At 39.9% G+C, this 26,620-nt stretch overlaps 1 protein-coding gene across 1 annotated transcript in view; it reads left to right on the plus strand.

Moving 5' to 3' along the window:
* Nucleotides 1–26,620, plus strand: part of LOC108884678 (kelch domain-containing protein 8B) — a 158,153-nt gene that overhangs the window by 94,967 nt on the left and 36,566 nt on the right. The window contains exon 4 of the mRNA XM_051071036.1: nucleotides 10,647–10,871. Within this exon, the coding sequence (XP_050926993.1) occupies nucleotides 10,647–10,871 (225 nt within the window). The remainder of the gene's footprint in view (nucleotides 1–10,646; nucleotides 10,872–26,620) is intronic.

A 26,620-nucleotide genomic window follows, 5' to 3' on the forward strand; every position in this document is an offset into this window, starting at 1 on the left:
AATTGAGTACAGGTATTAAGGTACTTGTACAGTATGCTACATAAGTATTTCTTTTGAATACTTGGTGACTGTTGGTATGTTAATGTATGTATGTTAATGTGCAGCACCTAAGCCTTTCTGAGCACCACCTAATCACTATAAAATGACTGTGTCCTCAAAATGATTTTCCTAGACTAATGGTTGTAGTTGGTCCCCAAGTGGACATCTTTTGCATGGTTTGTCTTTCTGCTGTTAATAATGGTCAAAAATTAAGTGAAATTGCAAATTTTTTGTGTAAAATTTTTTTTTGGCGGAGGATGCCCAAACCCCACACCAAGACCTCCGTCTTCCACAAACTTAAGGATGTTGATGTTACAGATTAACGTGCCAACAGTGATAAAGTAGTCTGAATTAGTATTGTTTCCACCTGCTACAACATTGAAATACGAGTGTAATAATAATCAAATAATGTGATAGATAATAATATAAGACTCACATAAATAATTTTTACTGCATAATGGCTATTTTTTACTTAATACTTAAAGTGTATTTTGCTTATAATTCCTGTGTGCTATTTAAGTATTATAAGTAAGTAAGTATTTTGAATGCAGCCCTGCTAGATGTAATTTTATTCATGGTGGCATTGCTTCTTTGACTAAAAGCTGCTCTAAAATCAATGTTTTCATATTAAAAGAGGATGCAGTGTCTATGCACAGTATGTGAAAGGAGATGTTCATGCTGGCAAACAGACAATTATCACCTGATACTACGGTTCCCTCACCTTTATGAAGCTTTTAGTTCACTGTTGGTTTTATAGCCCACAACTTTACTGTTTTGGTTCACTCTCATAGCTCTCATCAGTGGTTTGATAGTAGGTAGCTGTTTTCAATAAAAAGGCATGGATAATCCTTCTGAAGTCTGAGTTAGGAGGAGAGTCAATACTGGATTTGCATTTTTTAGGTGGATGCAAAATAAATGCTAATGTTGCTCTGTGTCTGCTGCATGTGTGAACTGTTTGCCAACATGTTAGGCATGTCATAAAATGTTACTGTTGCTAAAAACAAAATTGGAAATGAAGCAATGGCACACACACAGGATTGATGGGTCGCTATAATCTCCCACATAAACTACAATTTATCCAAGCCTGGTGTCATTTGCAGTTTAATGAAGGTAAAGACAGTTGAGAGCTGTGTTTAATGTCACTGTGCTCTGGCACGTCATTGCTCAAATCAGAGGCTTGCAGATTTATCAACAAATGTGTCCTGCTGTCTTCAGATGGCTGCAGAAAAGTTAAACTGAAGGAGTGTAACGCAGCTGTGAACAACACATACTGTAAGAACTGCTTGACAGGGGCAGTGGGGTGAAATTAATATTAAGTTCAGTTCAGTTATTTGAAAAAAAAGTTTAGCAACACTAATTCAGACAACAAATTGACATGTATAAAATGGTGTTACGATTAAGTATAGTTTTTGGGCCCAAAAGCAGAAGTCAGACAGAGAGAAGTACTCAAAAATGGTTGTTTATTGTAGAATTTTCATGGAGATAGTTTGGGGAATGGGCCAGTGTGACTAGATAGCAGGACAATCAGCTGAGCAGGAACTGAGCCAGAGTTGTCGTCAGAGGCTGGGCTGGTTGTGCGCAGGTTCTTGAGCTGGAGCTTGTAGACATGACAGTAAGCTGGTGAGGCAGGAAAGCATACAGAGGCACAGGTAGACAATAATTAGCATTAGTTCAAAAGACAACACAAGATAAACTCAGGCAAGATACTAGGAGGTGGCCAAAGCATGGCTGAACAGACAGTCTGGCAAAGAATGGAGTCAAGAGCAGGGTTTTAATAGGGAGGAACTAAACGGCCACACCAACACACACTTCATTGCATGAGCATCTTATTGCATGCAGGGAATGCATCTTTACACAGCAATATCAATTATCAATTGACTTCATATAAAATGCAATAAAACAGCCCCAAGTCTCCATAGACCCTGTTGCAGGACTCCTTCTTTGTGCTAAAGATAGTTTTTTTATGACTTTTCAGCACTGAGGTCACCACTGGTTATGACCAAATCTCTAACTTCAGGCTCAGGTTCCAAAACTGCAAGGAACCTGCTATGTGCTTAACACAGCAGAACAACTGAGGAGAATGAACAGAGTTTGGACAGGAAAGGTTCATTAAGCAAACACTGTAGTCAAATTCAAAATGTGAAGAAACTCAGCTTTGTGACAGGTGAACCTTAATGTGTCTTTATTCTTTATACCTGTGTTGGCAAAGTTGAAATAGCATTTTACATTATTTACATGTACAGATACACGTGTTGTATGTGGAAATACCACATGTGACTTTGTACTTTACCTGTGTTTTAACATTCAGAGCCATGTCTTTGTTGAAAAACCTGACAGGCCCTTAAATCCAACCATAGTGAATACAGCGCTGAAATTTTAAGAATAAAGTGCATGAGGAACGGTTCCACAAGTTATATGTCAGCACGCTTCTCATGACAAAGAAGTAACATCACCCCAACATTTACACTGCTGTCTTTGTACTTACAACATGGTTGAATCTGTTATCATTTTTCTGCAAAGACTTTGCTTGAACATTTTAGTGATGTTTAAGTACCTTTCATCCAGTGAGTCCAACGTGTCCAATACAACTGTTATCTATATTTAAGACTTTTAATACCAGCCAGGTCTGATAATTCTAAAGATTTTGTCTTTTTAAAACACAGAAACACAGCTGCTCAGCTGTCACAACACATAAACTAAGTTATGCTGGTGGTAAACTGAGAAGTTGATCTTTTGTAGAGGGAAGATTTCTGTTTTTTGTGAAAATAAGGTGCAAAGATCAGCCTCACACCAATTTGTAAAATGGTTTGGCTGTTTATTTTTTTCTGTAACACAAACTGCATGTGGATATGTACTTAATATTGTTCATGATTTTGTTTTCAGCTATTCCATAATCATAACCAAATACCCCCTGTGGTACAAGTTCCCTTGGTTGGGAGACACTGATCTAGTCCTCCAGTAGGACAAAATTTCATTGAATAAATTGTTAAATTAGCTGTTTTATGATAATATTCCCCTTTGTGTCTATCAACTTAAGGCAAGGAGATGCACTTATTTGCTTTCTGGTGGAGAGTTGGATAAGAAAAATAATTCTGAGCAGCTGCAAAGCAACCAGAGGAGACACCCCATGTTTTTTGTCTTGTGTGTATTTCTCAAAATGTGAAACTATTCCTTTAAGAGTTATATAGAGATTCATATTAATGGGATGGGACATGTCGTTCTAAACTTTTTTGATTATAGGCACACAACAACTAAACCTTTGCACCTTTATAACCATGTCTGTCAAGTCTCATGTCTCACTTGTGAGTTTTAGTGTTGTTTTTCTGGCTACTCCCAACCGTGAAATGAAATTCTCAAGGACTGTGACGCTACAAAGAAAATCTTAAAATATGTCTGTTAAAATTGTGTTTCAGTGCACCATTTTGCTTCAGCATTGCTCTTGACAGCACTGAGGTTATCGGTAAGCAGTAGAGGAAGTACTCTGCTGTGTTTCAGGACTGACTTGACCTCTGAAGTACTTTGACTGGTGTGGTGGACTGCAATGTGTGTGCATTATCAGTGGAGTTAGTGGAAGAGTAGATAAACCTTTTCTCTAAAACAAACACCAAGATCAAATGTAGATAGATAAAATAAGATGCAGTAAAAGGAACTGTTTGCCCCCAGAATAAAACATCCATAACTTCTCTGCAGACTAGCAAGCTAATTCATCTCAGTGTGGCTGGAACAAATGATGCCTGGCAAGGGCATGGGACAGAGAGGGATGGCTAATCTAAAGTGCAACAACATGAACACAACACACACACACACACACACACGTACACACACACAAATGCACGCATGGGAGTTAAATCAAATTACGTCACATTACACACAGAGTTATGAGCCATGTGCAAACAGAACAATGGGATATTCTTTCTGTTTGTTTTATAACAGGAAATCCAGGTCATTATCTCTCTCTCTCTTTCCCTCTATAACTCTCTCAGTCGTGTAGAGTGCGTGTAATGTCTGTTCACTTGCTGTACTTGAAAAGTTTACTGTACCTTGTAAATTCATGTTGCTTCTGCAGCTGCTGCTCTACTTGGGGGGGTGTTTGGATCAGTGGGTGCCTGAACCCCGTCTGATTTAAATTCTGTGTTTCCAGTCTTACTGGCATATGATGTAACTCATCAGGCTTCAGACAACTTCAAAATTCTTATGTGTGTATGCGTATGTGTGTGTGTGTATACATGTTTTGAATCAAGGATTTTGTGGCAGCGTCAGGGTTAGTAACCAGCACACAAACGCAGCTGAAAAGAAGTTGCCAGCCAGTCAAAGATGATCAAAAATTCTTCAGTGACACAAAAAGACATGCGTATGTACATGTAGCACTTGAGCATACACACACACACACACACACACACACACACACACACACACACTATACTTCCTTTATTGCATAAGCATCTTATTGCATGCAGGGAATGCAGGATATACAGTCCTGTGCAAAAGTTTTAGACACTTGTCAAAACCCTTTAAAACAGCACCAATTCTCTTGGGGCCCTGTGTCAGGACTCCTTGTTCTTCTTCTCACTATATAGATAGTTCTTTGTGACTGTGGCTGTATTTTCAGCATTGAGGTCACCACAAGTTAAATCCCAAATTCCCAACTTCACATGCACAAATGAAGCCCCCAAACTGCAAGGAACCTCCTAAGTGATTCACTGAGGCCTGTAAACACCCTTTTAGCGCTCTCCAGCCCTTCCTGAATACACTGCCTTCTGTCAGAGCCAAATATTTCAAATTTGGACTCATCACTTCAGAGCACCTGCTGCTGCTTTTCTGTGGCTTTGTTTTCAGTGGTCACTGGCTTTGTTTCCACATCGGAGGAATTGATTTTGGCTGCAAGCCCTCTGTAAAAGCCACTTCTGACCATACTTCCCTGGGCTGTACATGGGTGTACCAGGTCCCACTCTCTTCCACCAGTTCTGTCACCTTTTCTTAGCTGAATTTTTGGTCCCCAACCTTTCCTTTTTCTTAGTGCCTCTGTTGAAGAGCTTTGGCCAGCACATCTGGAAACACACGTCTACTCCAAAATCTCTGCCTGTGAGAGACCTTGCTGATGCAGGATGACCACCGTTATTGCTATGCTCATTCTTTCCATGCTATAATTGGTGTTAATTTAAAATGAATCTGTTCATTTGGCTGTCCCTCACCCAGTTTTATTCCCCCTACAAGCAATTCCTGCATAAATATGACCCTGAAACATCATAGTGGTGCTAGTATCATGATTTGGGCCTGTTTTGCTATGTCTGGGCCAGGACAGCTTGCCATCATTGATGGAACATTGAATTCTGCTTTATGCCAGTGAATTCTAAAGGAAAATGTCAGGACATCTGTCCGTGAACTGAATGTCAAGAGAAAGTGGGTCATGCAGCAAGACAACGACGAAGTTGTTCTACCAAAGAATGGTTATAGAAGAATAAAGTTCATGTTTTAGAATGGCCAAGTCAAAATGGTAACCTGAATCCAACTGAAATGTTGTGGAAGGACCTGAAGTGAGCAGTTCATGTGAGGAAACCCACCAGCATTGTTGAAGCAGAGTTGAAGCTGTTTTGTTTGGAGGAATGGGCAAAAATTTCTTCAAGCTGATGTGACTGATCAACGATCAGCTGATTACTGGAAACATTTAGTTGCAGTTATTGCTGGATACTGAAAACAGAGGTTCACATACTTTTCCCACTCACAGATATGTAATATTAGATCATTTTCCTCAAAAGATGAAAGATCAAGTATACTATTTTTGTCTCATTTGTTTAATTGGGTTCTCTTTATCTACTTGTAGAACTTAAATGAAAATATTTATGCAGAAATGTAGAAAATGCTAAGGGGTTCACAAACTTTCAAGTACCACTGTACATACCTACAAATTCCCTGACTTTTTTTTCATCCAGAAAGTTTCCAAATAAAAATAGCAAATATTGTTGAATTATCAGAACACTCAATCCAAAGATAAATGCACACGGCTGTGCCACAAAATTGGCCACCAGAATGTATAGAAGTCCTGATCCCACCATCCAACCTTTGTTTGTTTGTTTGTTTTTTTCTTTTTCTTTCTTTCTTTCTTTTTTTTTGCTGTTGTTGTTTTAACAACACAACACCAATCAGTCCTTCTGTCTCTGAGCTAGCAAGTTACAGGACGGGAAAATGTTGAGGAAGTGCTGCCCAATCATTGGATGCCCTACTAAGGAAAGTAGGTCCAATGGCTAAAGTTTATTTTTTATGAAATACCAGAGCATTTAAGTCTGAATTTGACCATCTGTCAGCTCATTTTGAATGGCATTTTACCTTCTCCTCCTCACTTAACCCTCCCGTTGCCCCCTGTATTGCCCTTCGCAATTCTGTATACTTTTTTCCTATTATTATTATTCAAAAACAAACGATAACCGCTTCAGAATCACGAATATCATGCACAACAACAAATCCTACTACACACACACACAGGCACATTGTGTGCACATAAATATAGGGTTGAGCTACACTATTAATCAAGTGCCCAAAGTTCAACCAAATGTCATTTACACCAGAATGCCCAGTCCCTCACCACTAAAAGAACCTAATGATGCAAACCTGTATCCACATTTCTAAATCATCAACCTGTAAACCAAAAATAGACCACATATCACAACCAATGTATTAGATTATGATAAACTCTGACAAATAAATAGGAACATTTTGTGGAAATACTGATGATATAACACCCAACAACGATAATGTTATGCAACAGGGACCAGTGATAGAGGAATGGAGCAGCCTTTTTGCAATACACTAATGCAGAAGATGTAAAAATGTTTATGTGAAACTTCTTAAACTTTTGCACAGTACTTCTTATTAACATAACACCTCCCTTCTGCAGCTACAAAGACCAATAAGGAATCTAAATCACCACACAGGCAAATGTCCTTGCTATTGAAATTGTTATCTGCAAGGACAGCGTCAGATACATTAGGAACAGCAGCTACAGTATATTATTGTAACAACAAGCATTATAGCCTGTAAGAACATAAACCATCACACAGCATTTTATTGCTCACTCTCTTGGGCATTTTGGAAGGGATCCAAGCTGTGGTTGCTGAGCCAAAGTGAGTAGAGCTTAAGGCAAAAAAGTGCATAAGGATTCTACCTACAGCAACATATCAAATGGAGAGTTACAACACTTTTTACAGAGTTAACTACCTGGCTCTGCATAGGAGGAAACAGAGAGGGGCAGAAAGGGCTATAAGAGTTTAAAGGGTCATTTTTGCTCCTGTGAAAGTTTAAGAAAGCAGAGGGTTAGTTGTGGTTTTAAAGTTTTCTTTATAGCCAGAACATAACAAACAATTTGCAAACAGAGCATTTCAGAAATAAAAAGTTATAATAATAAAATCTAACCTAGTCTAAAACTAGGGATGCAACGATGCCACTTTTTTTCAAACTGATACAATACCGATACTTGGCTCTGAGTACTTGCCGATACCGAGTACCAATACGAGTACTTATTAATGCCATTACACTTCGTACATTTACTTGAAAACGTGTTTTATTTTCATCAGATATTGTTTCATTCTCTGCTGTGACTGACATTTGAACATTCCATTATTTCAATCAGAAAAGACTAAATGATGAGACTGATATAAGGAAAACATGAAAAGGTAATTTTATTGAGAGTGAAGCAGGCTTTGGCGATTAGACAGACAGAATATCTTCAAGGCAGGAGTAGGTTAAGGCGGAATGTTTAAAATGTCCAACTATTTTCCGTCCGACTGCCACAGCATCAGCCACGCTCCTCTGTGCTTAAAGCCCCTCATTAACAGCCTGCTGGAGGGTGTGTGCGACACATGGCAGGCTTGGGAGTCCAGCGTCACTCATGGCTTTGATCATGTTTTTCGCATTATCACGTAGCACAACATGAACAGAACTTTTAGGGACCCCCCATGTCTGAAGCATGTCATCAAACACACCTGCAATGGCTTGGCTGGTGTGTGAACCCCTAAATTGTTTTGCATGCAGGACGACTCTTCGCGGAGTAAAATCTTCATCAAGCTGCTGTGCAGTTAAACTGATGAAGGACACCGGGCTAACGCTGCTCATCCAAATATCAGTGGTGAAGCTGAGGGCCGAAATGTCTCACAACAGGCTGCGGATGTGCCTCTTCACAAAGTCGTGTAGCTTTGGCAACACTGTGTCAGTGATGTGGTGTCAGCTAGGGATCTCATACCTCGGCTCCAGTACATGCTGAGAAGACGTCTAAATCCCATATTATTAACAACCGACAATGGCTGCTCATCAAGAGCAATGTACTGGCCTCTGTTATTCTCACTGCGCGCGGGTTGTCTCTTAACATCTTCTCCCTCTTCTACAGAGTTTGCTGCAAACTTGGTTGTTGCCGTTTGCCATTATTAGCAAACTCTTTGAACTCGGCGTCATGTTTTTTAGATGTTTTATCAGATTGCATCGGTATCGGTGCATCCCTATCTAAAACCTAACCTGTACAATCTATTCCTGCGACATGATTGGTAGTTCATGATTCTTTCTGTGCATGCTGTCTAAGCATGGAAATTAATTATGTCAAACATTTATTGACCATTTGTTATATTTTGAGGCTGACGGGAATCTCAGTAGTTATGTAGATATTTGGCCACAAACCAAAGTATAGACCTAATTGAAATGTTGACCTGAAGGAATAAACGAGGGGCTTACTAAAGTCATTGGGATTTATTGTCTGGGAATCATGAATGTCTGTACAAAGCTTTGTGCCAGTCCATCAAGTTAAAGTTAGATCTTTCTCTGGACAAGAGAAAAGTTTGACCCAGGGCTTGCGCTGCAAGAAAATTGTGGGGATGATCAAAGTCAAAGGATTCGTCCTCAGTGGACCATGAAGGTACAAAACTTCATGGCAATCCAGAAGAGGAAAAATATGTTCTTGAGCATTCATATTTTTGTGTTTCTCTGTCACCTCTGTCAGTGATATTAAATCTTACATATGTGATCTATCAATGCTGAGCTGTGTTTTTGTAACTGACTCAACTAAGATCATTTCAGCAGAGGGTGCAGCTCAGAATGCTACTATGTAGGTCTGTGTAATGTCATTGTCTTATCACACTGTCAGTAGACAAAGTCATGACATCATGTCCAGGCTAGCCTTTATTTCACCAGCTTCTGTAACTAAATGCAGCCTCTTAGGAATGAAAACCTTTGTGACCCATCCTCCTGCTTACAGGCATGACTGAGCTAGGCATGGTCTCACCTCCTCTATCAAGCTCCTCTATCAAGCTAACATTTAGCCAACAAATGTCTAGGGCTCATGGGAAATGGTGCTTAATGCCAAATGCCACAAAAACAACAACAACAAAAACAAGTTGTGAATAAACAAAAAAACTACCTGTTCCTGTTACCTGTATGTTTAGTTATTACTGTAGTTATAAATGTTAATAGGATTTTTAATCTACTTTTCTTACCTCTGGTATGGAACCAGGAAATTCTGGTTTTACTTCAGCTCTCCATGGTATATAAGCATCACAGTTTCTTTAATTTTATAATACTATCAAAAAATCAGACTTTAGCTATGGGAAACTGCAGTAACACTGAAACTGAATACGAATGATCCAGTCATACAAGAGTTCATACACAGTGTGTTGCTCTGTAATCAGCAGATCTCGTAGCGCAAACTGTCCTTCTTTCTCTCACAGCTCTCTGACTTTAATGCTTCCCACTCAGTTCGACTCTTTGTCTCGCTATTGCTATCGATCTCCATGCCACCCTGCCCACTCCAGCTGACCCTCCTCCACTTTATTCTCTCACTCCTCCACATCCCCCTCTCTTCCCTGTATTACTTTTGCACAATTTCCTGATCTCATTGACTCATCTTCTTGTTTTCTTCTCTATCTTTGTTTCTGTATTTTGCTCATGATACTGTCAGCCTCCTTCCATGTCTCCTTCTCCTCTCCCTCATGCATCCTTCCTCCCTTTTTTCACCCTCAGCACCCATCTTACATTGTCCAGCACTACTCTTGACCTGTCCCCCCTTTCTCCATTATTCACATCCTTAATGCCTACTATATGTTCTCTCTCTCTCTCTTACAAGGTTAAGTTATGATTTGTTGAAGTAAACAACTTACAGGCATCCTAGGGGAGCACCCTGCTGCTGTGCTCCGCTCTCAATCCAAAATGAAATGTGGTCCCAGTGCTGGTCTGCATGCTTGCCAGATTTTGACGTAAATGCTAAGGAAAATTTGTCACAAGCGCAGGGGATTAAAAAGCAATGAAAGGAAACAGAAAATGGGAAACAAGGACAAACAGTGTCAGAAAATTAGTTTTTGGGTTCTTGGCTTCATTTCGTGTTCATGCTAATATTCTTCGAAATTGTGATTAGTGAGATTGTGCATGCAGATGCCACATCTATAATAATCCAGAGGTGATTTGTTACATACATAGCTATATGTTACAATTTAACCAAGTGATCCAGCAGATTATTACAGCATCATATTCCTAGCAGATTTCAACAACTATACAGCCTATGTGGAGATTTAAAGCCTTAATGTAATCATACATTTATTCTGACCTTACTTTGAATGTTCACCTGTTTCCTCCAGGTGGTCGTCAGGGAAAGATGCCAGTGACAGCGCTGGAGGCTTTTGACCTGGAGATGAAGAGCTGGACACGCTACCCATGCATCCCAAGCAGGAGAGCCTTTTCCTGCTGCGCAACAAATGAGCAAAGCCTCTTCAGCCTAGGGGGCCTCCAGCAACCAGGGCCGCATAACTTCTACTCTAGACCTCACTTTGTCAGCACCATGGAGGAGTATGATCTGGATCAAGGTAAGTGGGTACCTGAACTGTATGAGTGGCAACATTAGAATGTTTAAGGCAGGACCTCTGGCAGTTTTCCTGATGTGGCCACTGCACAGTTTGGGCCATTTGTCTTCCTCTCTCCCTCCCCACAGCCAGCTACTTTCTCTTACATGGCTGCGTGCATCACAATGATAACTGTGACCCGATTACTAGCTGCAGCCAACCCATCAGACATGTCTAACAAAGCTAAAAAAAAAACAGGAAAGATGAGCTGAAAAGTTCAAGGAAAAGAAATTAAAAGCCCTAGAGATAAAAGCTTAAAAACAACTGGTTAATGAATGTAGTGGTGCAGGTGTCAGCAGCAGTCACACTGCAGGGGACAGGGAACAGAGCAGCAGATTTAAGTCCACTGTGTCCTTAGAAAACACTAGTCACATTTTTCAGCCAATGTGATAGTGACAGGTGACAGCAGTAATACATCAATCTAGGTTTTATTAGTTAGTAACACAGTACATTAATTAATTAAAATAATAAGTAGATTATTTTTTTCAGCAACAAGGATGTGTGAGGGATTGCAATTTGAAAGTCAGTAATTGCATTACAGTTAGTAGTCCCCTTTGAGGAGAGATACTTATGCTGAAGTGCAAGATGATGTGGAGAGTACTTAGAACAGTTTCTCTAAAAAAAAAACTTACTTATGTATGTGTGTGTGTGTGTGTGTGTTAGGTTAATTTCACAATAGTTTGATTCGTTTGGATACATGAGAAGAGAGAAGCTGCCTTGTAAGCAGCCAAAAATAACTGTCTGTTTGGTGTCTCGCAGTGCAATGCAATCCCACCCTGGAGCACTCTGAATGGAGTTAGAACACGATCTGTTCTGTGCTCATAATCCAACCCAAATATAGGAAGATTATGCATTAGCTGAGTCAGATCATATCAAAGCTGATGGTGATGCTGATAGAGAAAGTCCTTTTGCTGCGCCACATTTCTGACCAGTGGAAGGAACAAACTAATTCTCTCACTGGGCTTTTTGTTGACAAGTTATGGCTCACATTAAATGTTGCTGCATAAAACACAACTGAACAAATGTAATAATGCAATGTCTTCTTCTGATTTAGATGTGGCAAACCCCTCAGTGGTTTAAAAATTCCCTCAAGTGCTGTAAATCTGTGATTTTAAACTGGATGCAATATTCATACCTTATACTTTAAGGCTACATTTTGCAGCGCTGTGAAGGATTAGCACCCAAAACCATCTCAGTCATTTGAGAACAGGATGATTTGATCTATGATAAGCTTTAATTAGCCCACATTATTATTTTGTACTTTTGTGCTAGCATCGCAACATCTGCTCCAAATCCCATTTTAAGCACCATGAAAACAGAACAGTGTGCCTCCCTCATATATTAGGCTTTAATTACGTCTGTTATTAACAATCAGACATCTGATTTTTATCAGCTCAGTAGAAGAGCCTAATCTTTCATATCCCTGTTGTTGCTATGGATTTCAATTTTTTTGGGGGGGATTATTATGTGATTTAACTCTAATTTAGCTAAGTATGGGGGCTGTTGAGTAAAGAGTAAATCAACACTTGAAAGGTTAAACATGGGCAGCATGAACAGCTGTAGTTATCTGCAAAAGCCAGTAGCAACGGACAATAAACATGGAAAAACATGGGGCTACCGAAAACCTAACATGGAGGTACCGAAAATCAAATGAAGTAGTGATTTTAAGCCAAACTGTGATCTTTCCCTAAATCTAACCAAGTTATTTCTGTGCTTAAACCTAACCAAACTAACCACAGCTCTTTACATTGTAAAACATAGTTTTCAACACTTATTTGTAACAGTTTTGGCAGGGACAGAAACATCAGATCAGACAATACTTCTATTTGTAGTTCTGTATTACATGAACAAATAACATAGTACTTGTTGTCACTGTGCAAAAATTCACCAAATATTCATTGCACCATCTGACATTCCTTAAAAACTGTGTTGTACACAGTCTGACACAGACTGTGTCCCCAAGATTTTATCAGACTCATGTTCCACAATGTGACATGTGTATCCGCAGTGAACTTGTATGATTGTTATTATTGCACAGTGTATTGGCACGTTAACACACCCATGGCATGATTAGTACATTGAATGTGGAGGTAAAGTATGGTGCTAAGGGGAGATTCTATTACAGCCTCTGTGAAAACAGTGAATGTGAAATAGAATGCACCAGTTGACAACCATCAAACTACAGTCTACTGCTTTGTCTGACATTGCTGGACAGAGAAGGGGCCACAGTATGATTAGCTCAGGGATGGCTGCTTTACTGGAGTCACTGTTACTGAATTGCCTTTGTCTGGGTTTCAATAGCTTGATTAACAAGATATAAGTATTAATGGTTGTCACAGGCTGAGCATGATATAGAAAGTGCACTGACGCACTTTGGATAGCTGGAGAAATCTGTGCAGCATCAGCTGCAGACTCATCTGGTATGTTGACACTGCAGGTACATTGCAGGTATGATGACTGGATTATCAGAAAGATGGACTCTGTTTTCTATTGAAATCTGTAGCTCACATCTGTTCTGCTGCTGCATATAATTTGCACTTCAGCATCAGAGTGTACCAGAAACATCATGATATCATAATTCAATAACAATTAAACAAAGTTGGGAGTGTGTAATGTTATTCTGGGTTTTTGGAGTCACTCACGCTGGCCCTTTAAACCCTTTCTCTACTATTAATTTCTTTAATTTTTAGTAGCAGAATGAGAAGTTAGGAGCCTGCTGTGATTTTCCCCTGGAGTTTGACATTTTGGGAACACTGATTTTGCACATTTTATCAATGATATTGAAAGTATAAGTACTTATATGGATAACAATAATATTTCTAAAGCAAGCCTACACGTTCTAATGTGTGGGCATGCAGCAAAATATGTGAGTGCACTCTTCAAGATCAAAGTGAAGTATGGATGACGGATGAATGGAAAACTTTTCCATTTGCTGAGCAGCGGCAGTCTATTTTAACATACATGACTGACACATTGTCCAAGTGTATTTTTCATTTAGCTCATTCAGCTTAACACATTGAATTTTTCTGTCCCCCAGAGCCTAAATGATGTTAGATTCAGTAAGGCAATGTCTCCAAATACTCTCCCTCAAAGTGTGATGATTCATAGTCTTACAGATAGATAGATGGCTGTTGCTCAGAGCTCTGTGCAATGAGTCGTGATTTGATTCAGCTTGAGTGACATTTAAGAGTTGCAGAAAGAAAAGAAAACTGAATTTGAATAACTCTGGCCAAAATCTACAGTGTTTTGGACACTAAGCAGACAGCACTGTCTGAAAATGGACAACATTGGCTTTTATGCAGTCATCAGCTGAATGTGGATTTGCACTTGTCCAACACCCGCCCTGTTTATCTGATTTGGCACCCTCAGACTACTGCCTCTTCTCCAAGATGAAAAAGAAGCTCAGCAGTCGCCATTTTGACGTTTCTGCTGTGGGCCATTTTCTCAGACAGTATTGACTAGCATATTTTCAATTACCTTAAACAGAAATACCATAAAAAATATTGTTTCAAACTCAAAGAGTTGAACTGCATGCGCATGTAACAAGATAAGGAATAAATAGTGATTTAAGAGATATGCTGTTATGTGGTTGTGCCCTCACCTGTTCAAGTAAAGTAAATGTCAGTGATGAAAGGTGTTACCCTTACTTGCTCCAAGCAGATTGTAGTGCACCATGGGACACACACTCTACTGTACCTGTGCTTCTGGTAATGTGGCTCAGTGGGATGTGGTGTGATGCAAATGTCGGTCCACTTCATTTTCTGTGTGACACGAGTGAATCAACTCCCCAAAGGATTGTGGGAATTTTCTACTTTATGCAAATGAGAGTGAGCATGGTGAGTCACTACAAAAACCAAACCAGTGCAGCTAGGAAATAACTTCAGGGCACGTCAGGAACATGACACTTTGTGTATAGTCTATGTGAAAATAGAGACCTTAGCTGAGATTTTAACATTACAGCAAAAGGACAGATGAAACAAATTTTTCTCAGCTCAGTAAGCTATGTTAGTGAGCCAGCATACACAATACCAGCATCATGGAAGTAGATCATCTAAATGAAATGTAGTCAGTTTTAATTTTATGTGTTAAACTTTTCTGCTACGACAAGCCAAAATGTCTGCTGTGAATAAGATCAATGTCCGTCTGTCAGTCAGTTGGTCGACCACTTTTGTCCAAATATCTTAATGACATGAACAGACATGAAATTGTCTACAACCATTCATGGTCCCCAGAGGATGCATCCACATCACTTTGGAGATCTCCTGATGTTTACTCTAGTGTCACCATCAGGTGAAATTGGTTCACTACTTTGGTTCATGACAAAACACCTAACTAATGATGTTTCCATGTTCCACTTCTCCTAAAAAATAAATATAAATAAATAATAGAAATCATTTGGACATTTGACATTCAGATCCCAAACAATATTGGGAGCAGAGCCAACACACCCAGCAGGAAGTGTCAAATGACTGTAAGACTGTGGTGTGTCCTGTGGCTATGGTGCAGCCAGGTGAAGGAGGATGATAACATATTCTACAGATTAACTCTGGATGATTTAGTTGCTCATTTTTGGATGAATTAATTAAACCCTAGAAACATTATTAGACGGCTACATAGTGAATGTATCCAAGTTCTCTCTCTCTCTCTCTCTCTGCGTGTGTGTGTGTGTGTGTGTGTGTGTGTGTGACTAAGCAGGTAGATACCCAGGTATCTTTATGAAGACACATACAAACAGATGCTCCTGCAAGTGCAGGAGGTGTTTCAGTTTGTGCAGATGTAGGGTTTATATGGTCCTTCACTTGTGAAAACACACCCTGCCCCTACCCCCATCCCAGTACCAGGTGTGGCTTCTGCATAAAATCAAGTGAGTCTATCCTTCATCCATCCATATTAACAATGCATCCTTTCACACGTCCCTGTGTCTGTCAGCTCGTGATATAATATTTGATTTATCCATGTGCTTTTGTGATCCCTCTCAGTCAGGTTTAATGTCTTTGGCTTTGACAGATAATGGCCTTTTTCTCAACTATCAGGCCTATTCTCACCTCACTTTGAGAGGGAGCCCAGACTTGAAAGCTGTCAAACTGAATACAGCATGGACTGTGTGCAGTTTAGATATGAATACATCATTCTGCTGTTCGGCATTCACACAAATAATAATGATTAGGTAACACTTTATATTAGGCTATACTTATTCACCATTAACTGGTTGCTTATTAGCATGCATATTGGCTCTTAGTAGTCATAAAGCACTTATTAATCCCTTAATTCTGCATGAATAAGGGATATATCCATACTCCATACCAAAACTCTTTCTAGGTAATGTTACTGCTAGCTAGCTAACATCTATCATGGTGTAATGTTATGGGGGTAAGGGGGCATAGCATCTTTACCGATTTTTTTTACTCCATATCCAATTCAACCCACATTTTTAAATACATACATTACATGGTGCTGTATCAATGAGCATATACCGTGTTCAACTATGGGAAATTCCTGCAAAGTACACAATAATTATCATAATTATATACCTTTATTATTTATTTATTTTTAATTTAATAGATTTATGAAATATAAAACCAGCAAGGCAATGAGACAGGATGTTGGGGACTCAGCTGTAATGGCTAAGGCTATGAGGGTAGGGTGAGGGGCTAACCAGAGTTGAAAACCAAGAGCTCACTGTACTTGTTGGGTCTGACAGCATCATGCATTAGGCCAATGGCAGGTCCCAACAAAGATAGGTGTACAACTGTATATGTGTGTGGGGGTGGGGGATTCACAGGGAGGGGAAAGGTTCTATTATATTATAATGAGCCTTCCATTCATCTGCTATGACGCATTCATTCTAGAACTAACTGCTTCTACAAACACTCACTTAACCTGGACTGAGTAACACTTCTTCCGTCTTTGGTGGAAATTTGCATCCATCTATTGTCTAGCCATGTGTCTTCATTCTCTACAATATCTTTGTTCAGTTGACTTGGAGAGCCAACACAGAAGAAGAGCCTAGGTAAGACTTTCTAATTTGGCCAAAGCAAACCTTAGATTTACATGTTTCTAGACCAGCTAACTTCTTTCATTTATTTATATTTTATCTTCAAATCAACAAAATCATTCCTCTTTCTAGAAACTGTATTAATTTTCAACATGATTAGTTAATGTTTCACAGTTTAAAATATTATTTCATAGTCAGTCAGTGTAAGTACCTGCTTACAACTTAAAACACACTGAGAAATAACTAGGAAATATTTGGATTGACATACAATAAATACAGGATTGATTTTACAACAGCAATGAGATTTTTCTTTACAATTAAGACATTTACTTTCTCTTAGTATCCTGGGAAGGATATTATTCTTTACCTCTACAAATTTCTTCTCATTCCATTTTCCATCTGCAATCCCTCCATCTTTCTCTCCTTCAATGACTGCTCAAGTTTTTCCATAGCACACCTATCTTCTTTCCTGTACCACCACCAATTCCTTTTCTTTCTTCTTCCTTTACCTAACCATACTTCCTCTCCTTCATCCTCCTACCTCTTTGCCTACTCTATCCCTCTTCACATTTCCATCCTTCATTTTCTCTTCCTCTTACTGATCTTCTTCCCTTTTCCATCCACCTTTCCATTCTTCTCTCTTTTACCTCTCCATATTTTCCATCCTGTGCCTTCCTTTCTTCACCTTTCACATTTCCTATCTTTCACCATCTCCTCTCCATCCACTCTCCTCCTCCATTTCCTTAATGTTCCTTCCTTTACCTCTCCACACTTACCCTCTGTCCTCCCTATCCTTCTTCATCTTCCTTCCTCAGTTTCATGTTTCTTTCTACACCCACTCTATTGCTCTTTGATGGGAGATTTAGTTCTCTCCATCCTCCTTATGTTTCACCTCTTATTCTTTACTTCCATAGCATTCCTATCCTTAACTTTCTTTTGGTTTTTGTCTCCACCTCTCCATTTCGCTGCTGTTCTGATCAATGTTTACTCCTTCAATTTCCTTTCTGTCTCTCAGCTGACTATCATTTTATCCTTTATTTCCCTACCTCTCCCCTTGTATCCTATCTCTCCTTAATCCTACTTTTTTGAGGAGGAAGGCTTCCTTCCATCCACCTTCCCACCCACTGTTGTATCTACTAGGGCTGAAACGATTAGTCCAATTACTTTTCATGCCAAGGTGGTAAACACAAAAACATTAGTTTGCAGTGTATAAGCTCCCAGGTTACTCAGTTCACTAACTCCAATAGGCCATCTAACCTTCAACAATATTTTATCTCAGAAGAGTTCAGTTACAACTCTGTAACGCTTTTTTTTTTTCTGAGGAGGGCAGCGATCTGCATACACCCTGACTCAGGTCAAAGGTCTCTTTTCATTGGGTTCAGTGACTCACCCAATCACCAAACCTGTCTGGTGGTCTGTGGACCCTCTGGGGTGTCTGAAGAGGTGTAAAGTTCAAGGGGAGAACCAGTCTGTCCCCCAGCAGGATGTTGGGTCACGGCTTCATCCCGTTGAGACTGAGCAAGGCTGTGAGAAGGCTGACTGCTGCTTGCCGTAGCTGGTGGCGAGGGGTGGAGGCTCTGAGGGACCTCTGCGATAGCAGAATCCTCAGCATCTGAGGGTGTGTGCCACAGGTTGAAAGGACCAATGTCAGGGGCCATAAAGTCGAGATCTGGCAGAGGGGGCAACACCTCCACTGATATCCAGGTAGCGGCATCCTGGAGGACCCAACTATTGTCCAGCGGGGTCTGCAAGCAGTAAGGCTTGAACTTGTTGTGAGGCACCACTTTGACCTTTGACCTCAGACTCTTTTTAATCATGTAGACCAAATCATCCAGCAGGCCCACAATAAAGTATGGGCCTATTGTTATCATACTGTCTTTTGGCACGTTCAACAGATTTTCCCAGGGCTTCTCTTGCCAGCTGGTAGGAGAGCTCCAGCCATTCTCTGAGCTGTAAGACATAGTGTGGAGGGGTATTGACATTGGTTTTGTCAGGCGGCAAACCAGCGACCAAGTCTCATAGGCTTTGGCCAGGGTGCATGGCTGCTCCTCCAACAACCTCTGCACCACCTCAGCAACAGCTATGGCATTCATGAAAATCTCCACACTGATGGCATCATGCTCCAGCCCGTTTTCGTAGATATCGTCTCTCAGGCTGTAGAGGGCTTCCCCCTTACTCTCCTTAGTTCAATGCCCAGGGCAGCCATGTGCTCTGAGCCTGGTCCGTCCGTCCTTCTATTTCATCGACAATCCGCTAGTAGCTCCACCGAGCAGATCTGGCAGTTTTTATGGACGATAGCACCAGCTGCACCAGTTAGGCTGAATCTGACCTGGACAACCATGGTTCTCTCTGACCAATGGTTGGCTCTGGCACAGTTTCCAAATTGGCCCAGAAAGTCTCTCCATGAGCCTGAGCCATCAAACTGGCCTGGTTTTAGTATGGGTATGGGTATTCTCTCTCTCTGTCTCTCTGTCATAATATTCGTCATCACTACTGTCCATGAAGTCTCCTCCATGTGAGATGAATACAGCTTTCTGGGGGAATGATGCCACGGCCACAACAGTTTAGGTTCTTGTCATACAACAGTCACAGTTTGTGGGGTTGAAAGGGCTAACTGATTGGCCACCAATGTTTGGAGCAGCGGTGTGAGTTATGCTACTTTTTATCCCACAGTTAGCTACAGTTAGCTCCATGCTGGTTACAAACAGGTTGCTGCTGTTCCACTCGCTGGGGCATCCACAGTCACCATGGTTAACGAAATCCATATTAGCTTGAACAGTCTCTGTCCACCAAAAATGGATGGTGTTTGGACTTGCCTCGATGTTAGCTTGGAGGGCACGGCCATTTTGTCCAGTGCAATTTTTCTTCTCCCACAGAGGCGATCGTAGACGAGCCCCCAGTGTTACCTCTCCCCACTCTTGTCGGCACCAAACCCTAGTTGGGAACACACTGGTCTCTATGTACATATATAGTGGCTTGCTTACTTAGCTGGTAAAAAGCTTTTTGCCCGAGACGTTTGAGCGCATTTCCTCCAAACTTGTACTTTATTGTGCTTTTTCCACATGAACACAAACTTGTGGCCTTGTCAGAATCTAGTGCTGAGCTAGCTGAGGCTAGCTCTAGTCCTCTCCTCCAACATCCATATGTAGCAGTATAGACATCTAACACACACACACGCTCCCTCACCCTCCCAAGCTCATGCGTGGAGACTTGATTAGGTGAGGTAAAAAATGCTCTGGAGCCCAGAGCAGGTGCCGCGCCCACAGGAAGCAGAGATGGAAGGTGTGACAGAAATAATGGTTGATTAATTGACTAATCATAAAATAATCGACAGATTAGTTGACAACTGAAATACTCTTTAGTTGCAGCCCTAGTATCTACCCACACACAACTCTTCTCTTCTTTGCTCTGTCTTTCTTCCTTTGCTGCTCCACCCTTCCTGTCCTTTATCTTCCTCTTTGTCCCCTTCTCACCTTCATTTATAATCCCTCTTTTCTGCTCGAAACGGACTCCACCATTGCTCTCCTTTTTCCTCCTCCCTGTTCCTCTCCTCCCAGTCTCCATCATTTGTCTCTTTCATGGATGGGGAATGGGGGCCTTCTTCATCTTCCTTCCTTTAACCATCCACCTCTCCTGTACTGAACCATTCCTCCTCCCTCTTCTACCTCCCCTGTTTTACATCTTCATTCCTTTACATCCCCACTCTTCCTATCCTTCCTCTTCCTCATAGCTGCACACACACACACACAGACACATACCCTACGGTGGCTCTCTGATTAGTATTGTGGCCCCACAGAAAGAAGATGCTGACATCTTCTCGATGTCTTGATTCTTCTCTCTGTGTGGAGTCTACATGTTCTCCTCGTGCTTGCGTGGGTTTCCAGGGAGTCCGGTTTCCTCCCACACTAAAAAAATATGAAACTGAATTTGATGGTTGTCCGTTGATTGGTGTAGATATTCTGTGTTTTAATCTGTGTCAAATTTCCACATAACATGACACATGTATCATAACTAACAGAGCAAAACAAATAGTGTGACACTTATGGAGACGCTGACCTATGGCTGAAGGGAAAGACAAGAAGTCAACTTGTCAACAAAGGTTTCATATAAAGTTCAACATTAAAATTCAAATAGCAAATGTGTTGTTGTATATGTTAAAATATGTATTAAATGTATGACAAAAGGGGAAAAGGATATAACCTGTGAATTTATATAAATACATGTTTTGAGTGGAAAATAACTTCATATTATTACCACAAAAATTGAAAATTAGGGCGATGTAAAGAAAAGTTTTAATTTTGTTTGCCAAGGACATAGTTAGCATTTTAAATCACTACTGGGGAAAAAAGCAAACGCAATAGATAACACAGACAAACTTTTTTAAATGTATGGGCGTTATTACCAGTGCCTTGCCTAACTCACTAAGAGGGAATCCTCTCCTCTGGAGCTTTCCATGGTGCCAACTTGTGTTTGTTGCCATCTAGATCACAAAAGCATCATATGCTAAACATCCCGCATGTTCTAAAAGTGATCAGCAGCTTGTTTTACTCTTGTAACAACCCAATATGATTACCAGCTTTTCTTTGAAGTATAAATAGATAAAATTAGCTCCACCTCAATCAGATAACTATGTGACAATCTAGTAATGTGTTTTCACAGAGCAAGAAAATACACACACACAGTGTACAATACATACAATCACTTTTATTGCCTTTGATGCAAATTGGAAAACTGAATTTGTTTTTGGTTCAATTTGGTGGCAAAAGGTGTCAGAAATATAAAGCACTTATCCCTTGCTTTCCTATAAAGTCCATACTAAGCAAAGCATTAATAAGATCATAATTCATGTACAACAACTTCCTTACTTACTAACAATAAGCAGTAGTTGGAGTAGTAGGAGTTTATTTAGGGAAAACACTTGGCCCAGTAGCCATAGAATATGATCATGCAGAATAAAGGATTAATAAGTGCTTAATAATGACTAATAATGAGCCAATATGTATGCTAATAAGCAACTACTTAATGGTGAATAAGTGTAGCCTAATATAAAGTGTTACCAATGATTATAATAATGATAACAATACTAGTGATAATGATAATCATCATCATCTTTATTCGTATAGCACCTTGATAATACAGTTAACGACCTGTTTCCTATGCAAAGGACGAGACTGAAACAGTACATTTTAAGCACATAATATGAAGATAAAAAACTAAAGATAGTTGAAGATAAAGGTAACTGATTCAAATAGTTACTAATATTACAACACAGTTTTACATGTAAAGGTTAATTTGCTAGTCGTGGGGGGGTAACAACCCAGATGATGTCATCAAGGTAAATCTTGACTTGGGCTTGAAGATTACACATTTTTAATTGAAAGCCTGTGTTACAACCAACAGCATGGAGTTTGAAATTCATTTCACAGAAAGAGAGTCTATGAAAAAGATGCATGATAGCATTTGGAAATGTAGAATACAGTGGTTGGAATAAGACTGGAGCATAACCACCAAACCTGTATTAACTGAACTTTTAAAGACACTATCAACGTATAATGAACTTAAACAGTTTTCTGTTTACATACTGAGAGGACACAGAGCAACATAAGTATTCATTTGAAACCATGTTTCTATGCACCTAATGAATCAAAGTCTAATATTCACTCTCCTTTTAGCTCTATCTTGCTATCCACCAGCTCCTGAGAAAAAAAACACGTGGCTCTTTAGCTAGTATACCACAGTTTTAGTATACCACGTCAATACTGATGAGAGCAGTGAGACTGAATCAGAACAGTAAAGTTGTGCACTGTAAAACCAAAACACTGATGGCTCTCTTTTTACATCATTCTTAGGCATGTCACCTGTTGTTAATAACGACATATTGATTAGAGCAGCTTAAATTGCTTGTTTGAGCAATGGAGAGGAAACCTTGGAGATCTTACACAAGTTATAAAAAGCTGAAGTTACCAGTATGTTTTATATTGTTATGTTGTTTCATATTGTCTTCATGTTATACTGTTTAGTAAATCATTTTATACAAATATGTCCTTTAGATAAAGTCTGACACTGAACACTTTCTTTATATACTACAGCATATGTGAAAGACACATATTCAACAATATAGTGTGTATTGTTTCACATGGAGCATGTTGACATGTTGAGTACTGACATTTTGTGTACACTGTAAGAGCAGCAAGGTCTTCAGTCTTGTAAGGGTTTTCATGTATATGGTTTCATTTCTGCTGTGTCTGCCTGCTGTATATGTGTGTGTATTCATGGGTTTCAGTGTGTATTTCAGTGTGTATATCTAATCTTCTCCTGCATCTTTGTCGTTGCTGGTGATTTAATGTTTTATTTCCGTCGCTCCCTCTGTCATTTCTCATGCACTGGAGATGGGGTGTAAACAGGCTCGACGGTAGCACTGTGATTGACATGCAGTGATTATAGATCACGAGTGGAGACACAGGCAAGCACACCATTGAGCTAGATATCAAAGCAACAACAATAACAGCAGCACATTCATATGCTGTGTCCTTTTGAGGCTTTTGATACACAGCTCATTGCCCCTCCCCCACAAGACTCATGGAGAAACAGAGAGTGCAGCTAGAACAAGAGAATGGAAATGATCAATGAAAAAGACAGAGGATGTGAGAGGGTAAAACCTTCAAGTAGATTTCACTTGATACAGTTAGCAGTTAGTTTGATTCAGTGGCTCAGTGGAGTGTTTGGTCAAGTTTGTCCAAAGGACAATCACACATGTGAGTGTGAAAGAGAGCTGTTGTGTGGTTGTGTTCTTTAATAGATGTTATAGCCCTCTGGGCCTTTGCTAACACTAAGCAGGTTCATTACCTGTTCATTTTTGTACAGTCTCTGAAATGTTTTAATCATAGTGATTTGCATTTAAATGTTCCCCACATTAGCATTCAGGGCTGGTGAAAAGCAGAGTAGGATGCAGGGTTGATGGATGTACTGATGTTCACTGTGAGTCGCTGCTGTGTGGAAGATACTGTGTCTTCTACTGAAAGAAGCCAAAAAGTGGTAGCACCTAGAACAGATAATTCTCATATGCATGATGATGAAGTGATAACACCAGAGCTTTTTAAGTGCACACACCCTAATTTTGGGTTACTAGATAAAGTTCAACAATAAGAGACAGGCTAAAGGGCATTGGCTTACTCTAATGACAAAATTGCATATAAACAACTCATTCTATTTACTCTTGATTTTCAACAACTTAAAGTTGCACAGTATTATAGGTAAATGTGGTACCTGATTTAAATTTGGCCAACCTCCATTTAAAAGGAGTGACCTTGTGCAGTGATACACAGCTCCTAGCACTCCTGCCATGCTTGGAACACTCCCTGGAAGTCCCATTCTGTAAACATGTCAAGCACATCTGCAACACAGCGCACTGGCTCCCCTCCACTCTGTCAAAACAATAACCCCTCAGCTTGAACTTCATCTTGATGAAGAGGAAGAAGTAGCACGGAGCCAAATTTGGTGAGAAGAGCAGGCAGGGAGCGATGACTGTGTTGGTGAGGCCAAAAAAGCTGCACCTAAAAATATACTGTGATTGGGCATGTTGTCATGATAGAGCATCCAGTTGCCATTGCATGACAGTTCAGGTCCTTTGCACCAAATGCCTTCCCTGAGACGCCTCAGAATGGTGCAGTAGAACTTGAGGTGGACAGTTTGACCCTAAGGGATGAATTCACAACCCTGCAAATGTCAAAGAAAAAGATGAGCAGGATGCACCCTCTGTGGTCATGGAGACTGCAGGCTCTTCATCTGCAAAGACTGCTGTTTGGTCTCGTGTATAACAATGGTCCAGATGTTGATTGTGAGACATAGCTCGGAATACCAACTCTCAACAGTTATTGCTTGCACCTGCTGCGTGCACACTACCATGCCATGCTCCAATTGTTCACAACAGAAATGTTCTCCGAGCTTTTTGATTACACCTTGCATTTTGATGCCATCAAAACATGACAGCACCCACACACTGCATGTGTGTTTTTTCTTTTCCTTTTTTGTTCATGATAATAGATGTAATATGTCATTAATTCAAAGATAATTGCAAGCAATCAGTCCAACAGTAACAGTGATACAGGTACACTTTGGTTTGTCTATTCAGGGTAACATGGAGACTTTCTGTCATGTTTCCATCATCATTTCAATGATTTCCAGACAGAAAAAATGTATTATTCAAACATTTTACATGCAAGGGGAAGTTTAATTTGGTGATGAAACCTTTTTTTTTTGCAAAAATCAATCTGCTGTTAAATCTTTTCAGTTTGGAATCTACACTGATAGAACAGACTTGATCCAGGAAATTCAGCCAATTCAGACTTTGTGAGCCAAAACATAAACTGTTTTGTAAATGCTCTCATTTAACTTCCAGATCCCTACCAAAAAAAAAAAAAAAAAAACACAAAACTTATCACTTGTTCCTCAACATTTGCACAAATTGAGAAGTTTGCTTACAAGCAAACAGAGAGCAGACTGACAAACTGGACTGAAGAGAGACTGTAGAGGGAGACAGTTAAGCATATGACCAATGTATTAGTCAAACTATATATTTGTCTTAAAGCATGACTATACAGTATATTCTGCTGTCTGATATACATGTTAAAAACAGATGTTAAAAAAATCAAATATAAAGCCCTGCTCATATGAAGCGGCACAAAATTCATCAAAGCATCTTTTGAAATAGGCTGTACTAAAAACCTGGTGATGTAAAGTGACAACTTGCAGGGCCAGTTGGTGTGCTGTAGCTTGTGAGCTAATGGCTAAAATGCTAGTCAAATAGGAACGTGCCAGCAGAGCACTGCGGCGCAAAAACCTGTACAAGCTGATCTCTGATCAGTATTTTCTTGACCTTGAAAATTTACCTTGCCAGTTGCAGAGCAGACATTGTACAAGTGGAAGGAGAGGAACAAACAGGTTCATACAAATGAGGAAGCACAAAACAATTAGGTGGTATTTTTTTGGTGTCTCCACTGCTGCTTTATACTGTATGAAACACTTCTCTTTTAGTTCTTTAAATCCCTGCAGCCAGCTGAAGACAGCAGGGCAGATGTTGATTAAACTGCAGCTGCTAATTTGAGAGGTGCTCTGTCAAAGCACAGTGCCATTACCTGCAGCCATCCACTGTATTTACCTTGATTAAATGACAAATAATAGCAAGCTGCGACAAAGTAACCCCGTAAACCTCTATATGCATTAGACTAGTCAGTTATAACTTGGTACTCTGCCTGTTGATGCAGAAGATAATGGTGAACTGGGGCTTGTGAATCCTGTGCATCCTGACCTCCTTTCCACATTTGTACAAAGCTGTACCACATTTTGTGATGTAATCTGACAATGTACTATGTGAGATACAGTAGAATATAGGAAGCAAAAGTGTCAGATTGATGGGATCATGTTAATGGCTTCACCGAAAATGTTATTTATTTATATTATCATTTAGACTAATTAACTGTTACAGCAACATATATCATGCTGTGTCATTGATTTCAGGTTTTACACAGTGTTTTCATCCTTCAGTATTTTTTTTCTATATTGTACACATACATTTTATAAATCCCTGTACACCCCATTGTATAGTACAACCCCGGCTAATTGTTTTCTTTTATTGGTGAGGGACTTAGGCAGTAACAGCCACAATTATTGTGCTGAAAAAGGTGGCCAAACTAATTGACCCTCTGCTCAGCATGATTAC

This window comes from Lates calcarifer, linkage group LG6 (genome assembly GCF_001640805.2).
Source record: "Lates calcarifer isolate ASB-BC8 linkage group LG6, TLL_Latcal_v3, whole genome shotgun sequence".
NCBI classification, from domain to species: Eukaryota; Metazoa; Chordata; class Actinopteri; family Centropomidae; genus Lates; species Lates calcarifer.